At 38.6% G+C, this 12,064-nt stretch overlaps 1 protein-coding gene across 1 annotated transcript in view; it reads left to right on the top strand.

Moving 5' to 3' along the window:
• SLC25A16 (solute carrier family 25 member 16) overlaps nt 1-9,373 on the top strand; it is a 31,864-nt gene extending 22,491 nt beyond the window's left edge. The window contains 5 exon segments of the mRNA XM_043983773.1: nt 800-922; nt 1,596-1,662; nt 3,740-3,902; nt 7,520-7,588; nt 8,125-9,373. Coding sequence (XP_043839708.1) covers nt 800-922; nt 1,596-1,662; nt 3,740-3,902; nt 7,520-7,588; nt 8,125-8,281 — 579 coding nt within the window. The 3' untranslated portion in view covers nt 8,282-9,373.
• Nucleotides 9,374-12,064: the final 2,691 nt, after the last annotated feature.

Raw genomic sequence — 12,064 nt, 5'->3', positions numbered from 1 at the left:
CCCATTGCCAATACATGGTGTTGGGGTAGCTAACAAGGTGTCTTGACTTAGAGAGGAACAGGAATTGGCATTGTCATCTTTTTTTTTTTTTATCTTGAAAGTCTTTGATTATTTTCCAGTTATGGGTAGAGATAGTTTCCAGCATTTGTTGTTAGAAGATTTTGAGTTCCAAATTTTTCTCCTTCCTTCCCTTCTCTCTCCCCTTCCCAAGATGGCAAGCAATATGATATAGGTTATACATGTACAATCACATTAAACATTTCCACATTAGTCATGTGAAAGAAGAATCAGAACAAAAGGGGAAAATGTCCAAAAAAAAAATTAGAAACAGTGTGGTTCAATCTGCATTCAGATTCCACAGTTCATGAGTCCTTTGGAATTGTCTTGGATCATTGTTTTAGCATCACCATCTTTTTTTTTTTTTTTTGGTGAGGCAGTTGGGGTTAAGTGACTTGTCCAGGGTCACACAGCTAGTAAGTGTTAAGTGACTGAGGTCGGATTTGAACTCAGGTCCTTCTGACTCCAGGGCCCGTGCTCTATCCACTGCGCCACCTAGCTACCCCAGCAACGCCATCTTAATAAGACTGTATGAGGCTTGTGATGACTCTCCTCCTCAGGGGCAGCCTTCAAGCTGGGAAGCAGGAGAAAAGGCTGATCTGGGATAGCCACATATGACTGGTGCCTGTCTTTGCTAAGTTGAGGGACTTAGCATGCAGCCTTGCTGCATGATCTCACTGAGCTCTGCTTCCTTGTGTCTTATGAACAGAACTGTGGTGACGGGTTCCTTTTCTCTCTGCAGGTATGAACAGCAGTCATCTGTACTTACCCGCTTGACATGGTTAGAGTTCGCCTGGCGTTCCAGGTGAAAGGAGAACACACATACACAGGGATTATCCATGCATTCAAAACAATTTATGCAACGGTATTTCACTTTCCTTCTTTCTCCCTTTCTCATTTTGTTAAAAAGCATCATGTGATGAGCTTGGCCTTGGAGTTAGGAAGACCTGGGTTCAAGTCCTGCCTCACACACTTTTCACCACCCCTAGCAGTTACTGAGATTGTAATTGACAGATTCATTCATTGCTGATCTGCATCAGTAGAGAAAGTTCCATGTCATAGAGTTCTTCCACATCTATGAGATCACAATTCACTGGCTTGAGAGATATCCTATTCGAGAACTAGGGAGGAAAAAGGACTTTCTCTCCTAGTCAGACCAGACCTACTAGAGCATCCTGTTCAGATCTGGGCACACATCAAGCACATCAATTTCCAGAAAAGGGCCACCAGGTAAAAGAGTTGATGCCATATGAAGGATCTAGGGACACATAGAGCCTGGAGAAGAGAAGACTTGGTGGGTTGGATGGCTGTTTTCAAGTATATGAAAGACTCTCATGTGGAAGAGCAGTCAGCCTTACTCTGGGCCCAGAGGCCAAAGGTGGACATGGCACGAAGCAAAGTTTAACTTGGTTTCTGCTTTTCCAGAACATTGTAGACTTTGGCATTCTAGTCTGTGCCACAGAATACTTTTTTGTGGCTGTTTTCTTTAAGTTCATCATAACGGGCACAACTTACCCATTTACTTTTTCCTTCAAAAGGAAGGCGGCTTTCGTGGGTTTTACAGAGGACTGATGCCTACTATTGTAGGAATGGCTCCCTATGCAGGTATGGATCGCAATCTAGATTTCTTAAAACTTTTCTGATACAACTTGAGTTTGACAGTATAAGTTATAGGGAAATCTTTCTTTTAAGATACTGAAAAGCATCAGATTCACTCTGAACATATTAGACTGTGCTGTCCTTCATATGCTAAAATGGTCCTTTTTGCCTGCCAACCGTTGGATACCCATTTTGGAGTTATTTTTTAATTGATTGCCCTTTACTCTGATCCCTCTTCCTTTTGCAACAACTATGTTCCATATTGTGACACATCTGTCACTGTAAAAGGTAACTAATCTTTATCTCAAGGCTTGACTGGGCCTTAGGGTAATAGACTCTAGAACTTTGGTTACACTACTATCAGGCGTTAACTGGCCAGTAGTGTTATATAGTATTTGTAATAAACAAATAAGAGATGGCCCCAAGAATTAGCTATTGGCTCTGTTACTATAGATTGTTTATTATTAAGTTTGATTAAAAGAAAATCTGAAATCATAAGGGTATTTTTTTGTTATTTAAAAAATTGATTTAGTATTTTATTTTTCCTCAATTACATGTAGAATCAAATTTTACCTTTTTTGGGGGGAAAGGGGGTTGGTTTGGTTTGGTTTGGTTTGGATTTTTTTGTAGGGCAGTGGGGGTTAAGTGACTTGACTTGCCCAGGATCACACAGCTAGTAAGTGTCAAGTGTCTGAGGCCGGATTTGAACTCAGGTCCTCCTGAATTCAGGGCCGGTGCTCTATCCACTGCACCACCTAGCTGTCCCCTTACCATTCATTTTTAAAACTTCCTTCGTCTCCGCCCCTCTCCCCCCCACCATTGAAAAGGCAAGCAATTCGATATTGATTATGTTTGTGTATTCATATAAAACATTTACATATTAGTCATGTTGAATCACAAGGATTTTGTGGTAGAAAGTATATTTCATAAATTTAGGAGGCATAAAGTTTTTGGATATTGGTCAAATTGATAGCATTTCTCAGATTCTAATATTTTACGGTAATTCACTCTTTTAACTTTTGTTAAGAACTGTGATAACATTCAGTAAGGACTAGTAGTATGGCATAGAGTCATTTAATATCACGTGGTCCAAAGTAGAGATCACAGATGCCTGTTGTAGTTTATATGGAGGGTACGTGTGCACATCTGGTTTCTCCTTTGCCCTCCAAAACTGGGTTTTTCTTATGCTGTCAGCCCTGACTTTGAAGACTCAAAGGAGGCGTCAAGGCATCAAGCAGTTCCTTATGTCTGAATTTTTTGACTTGAATATTGATCTGTAGACATTGGGGTCTAGTGGAAAGATTGCCTGAACCTGGGTAACATCTTAGCTTTTCCACTTATTTCCTGAGTGACTCTCTGAGCCTCAGTTTTCTTATATAAAATTAGATGATTGAATCAGATTGAGGTTTTATTTAACTGGGGCCTCTGAACTTATATATGGCTAGCTGGATATATGTGTGTGTGTGTGTGTGTGTGTGTAATTGGTTTCCTTTATAATTCTGTTTAATTATAATTTTGTTTAATGCCTTTAAAAACATTATTCTGAATATAGGTCCATAGACTTTACCAGACTGTGAAAGGGAACAGAAAAGTTAAGAACTCTTGGGCCTGATGATCCCCAAGGCCCTCTCTGGTTCTAAATCTATTTTATGAAAGGAAACATGCTTTTTAATGGAAATAGGCCTTGTCAATTACATTGGCACACCACTATTTTAATATAGTTATGATAATATAAAAGTCAGACCAAGCTAGATTTTGTTTTACAAGTTACAAATTATGATTTTTCTCTTTTAACATTTCTTTTAAATTTTGTATGAAACTATAAATGATTGAGACTATAATAGGCCTTTTTGGTGAGGGTTGCTTATTATATATGGATTTATATGACTCCTACTGGTTTTGTTTAACTTGTAGATAAACTTGTTTACATTTTTTAGTGTTAGTAGTGATAGAAATTGTGCATCTAGCAAAATGTGCTAATCAAGAACAAAGAAATGCATTATTATGTACTTGAAATAATACAATGTATTGTTTTTCCACTCTTGTTTTGCTAAATATAGTAAATGTACATTTTGTTTTTTAGGGGTTTCATTTTTTACTTTTGGTACCTTAAAGAGTGTTGGTCTCTCCCATGCTCCTACCTTGCTTGGAAGACCTTCATCAGACAACCCTAATGTCTTAGTTTTGAAAACGCACATAAACTTGCTTTGTGGTGGTGTCGCTGGAGCAATAGCACAGACAATATCGTAAGTTTCCCAACCAGTTTAATTTAGGAAAATAACTTGGAAGTACATTATACATAGTGTGCATGTATAGGACACTAAACTCTTATATAACGCTCATTTTCAACAGTATAAATTTTATGTCTTAATAATTATTCGTAACTGAGATAACATTAGTATCTCAATTGCAAAAACCTCCAGGATGGCACATATATTTTTAAGTTGTTTTGCTGATTTCAAGTGATGTCAGCTTGTTATTTCTGGGGAGAAAGTGATTTGGCATGTTTGCCTTAACTTTTTTTTTTAATTTTAAAATTCTAAAACATTTTAATTTAAAGTTTGAGTTCCAAATTCTGTCCCCCCCTCCCCACTTCTGAGATAGTAGGCAATCAGATAAAGGTTATACATGTGCATTTATGTGAAGCATTATAGTTATTTTGTATAAGAAAACTTGAATAAAAGAAAAAATGAAAGTGAAAAATAGCAAGCTTCAGTCCATGTCCAATCAATCTCAGTTCTTTTCTTTGGATGTGGCCAGTGTAATGTTTGGAATGATGCCACCACGCTGGAGGCTTACTGTAGGAGAGCCTCCAACATGAGGAGAGGGCCTCTGAGGGCAGGACCATGCGGCTTTTCTTTGGTATCAGGAAGTGATGTTTGCTTGTGGGAGGAAGAAGGGGGAGGGCTGGCGCTCTGACTCGCTCTTTCCTGTGGACTCTGGCATATTGGAGCTAGGAATTGCGCTCTCCCTTTAATAGATAGATGAATCTAGGCCTTTCTCTTTCTCTTCACCAAATTATTATTCTCCTTAATAAATGCTTAAAAGTCTAACTCTTGTTAAAGCTTATAATTTATTGGCGACCCCTCATTAGATTTTAGACAGACTAGCTAGAATTTAGCCACCCTTAATACTAGTATGCTTCCTCATTAGTCCTTTGGGGTTGTCTTGGATTCATTGCATTACTGAGAATAGTTAGTCATTCACAGTTCTTCATTGAACAATATTTGCTGTTGCCCTGCATAGTGTTCTGGTTCTGCTCACTTCACTATGCATCAGTTCTACAAGTCTTTCTATCTGCCTTGACTTTAAAATTTGTCCTTTAAAAAAAAAATAGTTTTTTCAGTCCTCGTTCTGTACTTTGTTTTCTTCACATAATCTGTGAATTTTTGAAAATTAAAGTCATCTGGCCTGTGCTCATCATGCTTGCCTTTTGCTTTTATGTAGACTTTGCTGTCTTTCCTCCTAGAATCTTTGCAATGCTAACCCTTTGACCTGTTTGTTCTGCAGTCCAACTCTATTAGGGATCTTGAGTTCACACACTCATCACCTCTCTTCCCACCCTCCCTTTAGTATCTTCAATTAATCCTTGCCCCATGGATTCCACTGTAATGACCTTGTTTGTTGTCCTTTCCAGGCTCGAGCCTAATTTGACTCTGACTGTTTGTAGCTCCCATCTACTACTTTCCCTCATTTTCACTGCCAGACTCCCAGATTCCATGAACTCCCTTGCTACCTCTCTTTCCCATCTCTGCTTTTTTGCAGTATGTCTTCCATTCCCACCCCCTCACCCAAAACTACATTGTCGAATGAAGGCTCTTCTTGCTGAATTGAGAAGACTTTCCCCCATGGCACTCGTTTACCTGTACCACTCAGTAATGCTTGATCCTGTTGACTTTCCTCTGTGAATCCTACCTCTCCTCCAGGCTCTCCCAGTATCACTTTCTGGTATCTTCTATTGGTTCTACTTTCTTATCTAGTTTTATAATGGTCACATTTCCTTCAGATTCGGTCCTTGGATATCACTCCATTTCTTCTGACATTGGTCCCTAGGACAACTCATCCAGTCTTCTATTTGTCATTTAATTTTTATTTTTTTTGTGTTCAGGTGCCTCGGTGCTACCCCTGTCTCCAGTCTTTACCTAAGCTACAGCTACACACATTTTCAACCCTCCTGAAGAAACATTTATTCTGCCATCACCTCAAATCTACTTCTCCTCCTTCTGTTCCAAAAACATTCCCCCTAATGGAGCTCTCCCTCAGCCAACCCATCAATAAGCACTGATTAAGCTGGTGTGTTTGGCATTGTCATGAGCTAAGGGTGCAAGGACAAACATTAGAGGGCCCCTGGTCTTCAAGAGTTTACATTGGACACCACTAAGTGCAGGCAGACAGATATCCAGTGAATTCAGGATAGTTAAGGGAATGTGGTGGGCCTAGATGGTAAAGGGGAACAGGAAAGGTCTCTAGCAGAAGGTGGTGTTGGGATTCCAAGGGGCAGACGAGAGGAGGGGAGAGTGTATTTTAGGCATGGGACACAGCGAGTGCAAAGACATAGAGGTGGGAATTAAAGCATTTGTGTAGGGAACAGCAGAGTCAGTGTGACTAACAGGGGCAGTAGTGGATAAAGAAGACCAGACAGTCCTGAAGGGCCCAGAAGGAGGAGCTGATATTGCATCCTATGGCTTACCAAGAGCCTCATGATCCCCATATTCTGTGGGTATTTTATCACCTGTGTATGTTTTTGAAAACCTTGGATCCTTTAGACCTTCATCAGTCATCAAGCCCTTTCTTCTCATTCTTTTTTTTTTTTAATTAATAAAGTATTTTATTTTTTTCCCGTTACATGTAAAGATAGTTCTCTACATTTGTTTATACAAGCTTTACAATTTCAGATTTTTCTCCCTCCCTCCCCCTCCTCTAGACAGCAGGTAATCTGATATAGGTTTTATATATATATATACACACACACATAATAACATTAATCCTATTTATGCATTAGTCATGTTATAAGAGAAAAAAAAATCAGAGCAATGATGGAAAACCTCAAAATAGAAAAAAAACCCAACAGCATCAAAAACAAAAGAAATAGTATGGTTCGTTTAGGATCTATACTCCGCAGTTCTTTTTTTTTTTTTTTTCCCCCTGGATTTGGAGATTCCTCTTCCAATCACGAGTTCCCTGGAACTCTTCTGTGCATTGCATTGGTGAGAAGAATATAGTCCATCACAGTAGATCAACACTCAGTGTTGATGTTACTGTGTACAATGTTCTTCTAGTTCTGCTCATCTCACTCATCATCAGCCCCTTTCTTCTCATTCTGACTTTATCTGGGAGAATCTGGACCCAGTGACCTCAGAAGTTCCTTCCCACTCTAGATCCATGATGCCACTGATGACTTCACAGCCACCATTTGTCACTACCATCATGCCAAACACGGTGAACTTGCTGTCCCACCTTCCTTCCTGCTACTTTAGTATGAACTTCCTATGTCAGCCAGTCTGCTCTCTTCTGTCTTCTGTCTACATCTCTGGCCTCTAACCATGTTTTCCTCCCCTAAAATGCCTTGCCCTTTCCACAGTCATCCTTATTGCTTAAGGCCCCCAACTTCCCACATTCTTCAAATCATGCTAGATGTTCCCATCTCTGGCCTCCTGCAGTTCTTGTCTGTGAAATGGTATATACTGAATTGTCTTGTGTTGTTATTTTTCACACACGAGTAGCTCAGTCTTACAGAGTAGCTCTGTGTCTTACCCTTCTCTCAGAGACCTACACACATAGTAGAGTGACTCTATAATTGCTTCTTGAAATGAATGCTAAACAAATGTCAATGTCCTTTAGTTTGTCTTTTCTTTTCCTTTAGTTATCCACTTGATGTAACCCGTCGGCGAATGCAATTAGGGACTGTTCTCCCAGATTCTGAAAAGTGCCTGTAAGTTCTATATACCTTTTTTTTTCATTAGAAATAGAAATACTTCACATTGAAAACAAGCAGGAATAGAACCATAGAATTGGGTATTTGGAATATATTTTTTTGTGTGTGGTGGGTTTTTTTTGGTGAGGCAATTGGGATTAAGTAACTTGCCCAGGGTCACACAGCTAGTAAGTGTTATGTGTCTGAGGTCAGATTTGAACTCAGGTCCTCCTGACTCCAGGGCCGGTGCTCTATCCACTGCACCACCTAGCTGCCCCTGGAATATGTTTTAGAACTCATTTTGTCCCACCCTTTCATTTATAAAGAGGCTCAGAGACTGAATGTCCAAAAATTCTGCACCGTGCCTTGCAAAAATGTTCTTAATAAATGTTTGCCAAATGAATGTATCAAAATCATTTCAACCCTCTACCTCAGGACATGACAGTGCCAGGGTGGGCTATTCTTTGTTAAAAGGGCATTTGTCATTTAAATCACCATTTTAGCTTTTCACTTTTCTTACCTATAAAGGTGTGTCCTCTGATGTTCTGTTTCAGTACGATGTTGAAGACACTGAAGTATGTCTATGGACACCATGGAATTCGCAGAGGACTCTATCGAGGCCTGTCTCTTAACTACATTCGCTGTGTTCCCTCACAAGCTGTGGCGTTCACAACCTATGAGCTCATGAAGCAGTTTTTGCACCTCAACTGAAATCACGTTTTCCCTTAAACTGTCCAGGGCCAGCCACACATGTCTGTTATATAAATATACATATAATGTTTTACTTTAATATTGGCAGAAGGGGAAGGGTGGGGGGGAGGTCTGGATTAAGTGAAGTGGAAAATTACTCTGTCCATGCAAGCCCTGGCACCAGACTACTTGATTTTATTTTTTTTCAAGCCAGAAACCAGAAGTGCTTCCTGTCTTTTTTTGATGCCATAATTTGTGGTTTCCTGATATGAAACACATCCTTAGGCCAACTCTGGATGTTTTATTAACTTAATCAGTTTTATTATAAGAACTAAAAGGTCTGAGAAACTGGTGAAAGATTCACTGGTGTCCATTACAGGCTTCCCAATATTTACTCTTCACTTTATCATGTTCTTCCAAGCTTTTTTTTAGTAATCAGCCTTATGCCAGACTCAATGAAAAACTATGCTGGGTTTTAAAATGAACTGGGTTCATTTTGTTTTTTAAATTAGATTGAATAATTTGTGATTATCGTAGCAAGAATTTATATTGAAATTTTATCTTGCCCATTTGGGTAAGCACATTGTACAAGTCAGCACCAAAAGGGTGATATCATGTGGGTGGTGGTGACTGGTTTCTTGTCAAAATTGATACAATGCATGATGGCATAAAAGTGCTATTTTAAAATAAAATTATAAATGTGACATAAATGGTAACATAATGATTCAAAACTATTTACTTGCAGGTATTATAATAAAAAAGTTCTCTGATACTATAGGATAATTGACATAATTTTTTATAAAAGACAGAAGGAATGTGAGTAAACCTACTGATCTCAAAAAACAGACCAGCCTGAGAAATTTTATTGTGAATGTATACAGGTAGACTGAAAGCATCCCCATTATTTTCAATGTATGGATCAAAGGGTATTTACTGCACTTGTATATACGGGTTGAATGTTATGTGCATTAATATATTACTGTATCAAATGTTCTTCCATGAGAGAGACGTTTTCTGTTCTGCAAATTTACTTTATGGAGATACGAATAGAATTTCTAGTGATTTCTTGGTTAAAAACAAGCAAATTAAAAGTGCCGGGATTCATTCTTTGTAGCCACTTCTTTTAGTGTCATTTTTATTTATTATTGTAAATATAATTTTAGAGGAAATGATATGTTGAATATTGCTGTGGGGTAAGTCATTAGAAAATTAGTTGAAGTCATTGTGTTTTTGTTTTGGGTTAAGAGAGCAAGCATTTCTGGCACAGCCTTTGTAAATTCATGAGTTTGAGGGGAAATCAGATGAATTGTGTTCTTTCTGTTTTGACTTCTCATCAGATAAATATCCGTTTGACCTACCAGTTGATGAACTGCATGTGTTCCTAGAACTGTGTATGTCTCCCCTCTGGTTATGCTATAAACTAAATGTTGTCAAACAACCTTGAGGTAACTTAAATCACTATTATCTTCTATTATCCCCTGAAAGGAAACTACGAATGTTTTACTGAATGAAAACTTGCATTCTATGCCATTTACAAGAATACATTCAAAAAATTTATAATAAATAAATCCCATTTTGGTCATGTTTTGAAATAGATTTCCTTCATTTATAAATTATGTTTCATTTACTACAGTAAAGGACTTTACATGTGGTAATGACAGAAGGAAATTGGAATTGAAAATCAGTCGTTATCCCTTTCATTAGAGAGTGTCAAAAGAGTATTAAAAACTCTTGCAGACAGTTTTGCTGAACTTTTTTTAAATAAGGAAGGATTCTATTGGGAAATGATTGTTGCTTAAGAGTTGTGACTATGTTGTATTTGGAAGGGTGGAATAAATAGATCCCATGCCTTAATTTTTTTTTTTATGTTTAGTTTTTTTTTTTCACTTTTTTTTTTACTTTTTCTAGTTTATTTATTTATTTCACTCTTAGAATAGAATTTTATTTTCCAAAATATATGTAAAAACAATTTTAACATCAATTTTTAAAAAAAATTGTTCCAACTTCTCTTCCTCCCTCTATTCCACCCCCACTCCACTAGAACACAAGCATTTCAAAATAAATTATACATGAGTAGTCATGGAAAACATTTCCACATTAGCTAGGTTGTGAGAAAAAAAGTCAAAAAACTCCCAAAACTTCAGACTGAGGAATTGTCAAAGAGAAAACAAACATTTTTTTTAAAAATGTGTTTTCCAGGGGCAGCTAGGTGGTGCAGCGGACAGAGCACCCGGCCCTGGAACCAGGAGCACCCGAGCCCAAAATCCAGCCCCACACACCAACACCCACCAGCACAAGACCCCGGCAGCCACCCACCCCCAATTGCCTCACCAAAAAGAAAAAAAAAATAAGAAAAAAAAAATGTGTTTCCATCTATTTCAGATACTATCACTTCTTTCTCTGTAGATGGGTTGCCATTTTCATAGTCCTTCAGGGTTATATTGGACCATTGCCTTGGCTGAAAATAACCACATGCTTCCCAGCAGATCATTTTACCTATTGCTGTTATTTTGTATACAGTGCATTTCACTCTGCTTCAGTTCATGTAGGTCTTTCCAGGTTTTTCTAATAGTATACTGTTCATCATACCCTAAATAATGTACCTTAAACCTTGACAAAGAATTTTCTTCGTAGTTAGCCCAGCAAAGTCATCATAACTATTTCCCTCCATCCCATTCCCTTCCCATGATATTTACTCTATTTTCCATCTTCTTTTAAACTATTCCTCCTCAAAAGTATTTTACTTCTGACTGTCCCCTCCCCTACTCTGCACTCCCTTTTTTTTCACCCCTTCCTTCTTATCTCTTCCCCTCATACTTTCCTGTAAGGTTAAATAGATTTACTCCTCCCAACTGGGCTCGTGAATGTTATCCTCCATGAGCTAACTCTGATGAGTTTTAAGGTCTTTGAAGCTAAGTCTATGTTCCAAATTTTCTTCCTCCCTCTCTCCTCAACCCTCCCTATGAAAATCAAGCAATTCAATATTTCATACTTGTGCTGTTATGCAGAACGTCTTCACCTTCCTTGAAAGTATTTTTGCTTTTTACTACTCTCTCCCAGAATCTGCCCTTCCCCTCCTTCCCCTCTCCCCTCCTCCACCCCCCTTATCTCCCTCCCCTCCCTCAGGGCAAAATATATTACTATACCCACTTGAGTATGTATGTTAGTCTTCTTTGAGTCAATTCTGATGATATTAAGGTTCAAACACTCCCCCAATCCCTTCCCCCTCTTCCCCTCCCCTCCATAAGCTTTTTTCTTGTTTCCCTTCATATGAACACCCTCTCCCCAGACCATCTCTCCCCTTCCCCCTCCCCCAGTCTATTTCTCCTACACCTCAACCTATTTTAATGGATGTCATTATGGGTTAGTTAGGTGGCACAGTGGACAATGCACCAGCCCTGGACCCAGGAGGCCCCAAGCCACAAATCCGGCCCCCATACATAAGACACCCCACAAAGAACAAAACATAACTTCCCTTCGTATTCAGTTCAGACCTGTGTCCTCTGTATTATCTTCCCAAATAGGAATGTTAACAGTTTGATCTTTTAATATCCCTCATGAAGTCTTTTTCCTGTTTATCTTTTTATGCTTCTCTGGGGTGTTGTATTTGAAAGTCAAATTTTCTATTCAGTTCAGGTCTTTTCATAACAAATGCCTGAAAGTCTTCTTTCTCCTTGAAGTTCCATGGTTGCCTCTGAAAGATGATGCTTAGTTTTGCTGGGTATGTGATTTTTGGCTGTAGTCCCATTTCCTTTGCCCTCTGGAATATCATATTCCATGCCCTCCAGTCATTTAATGTAGAAG

This window comes from Dromiciops gliroides, chromosome 2 (genome assembly GCF_019393635.1).
Source record: "Dromiciops gliroides isolate mDroGli1 chromosome 2, mDroGli1.pri, whole genome shotgun sequence".
Classification (NCBI taxonomy): domain Eukaryota; kingdom Metazoa; phylum Chordata; class Mammalia; order Microbiotheria; family Microbiotheriidae; genus Dromiciops; species Dromiciops gliroides.
Note: the sequence above shows the minus strand (reverse complement) of the source record. Positions and strands in the feature narration are given on the sequence as shown.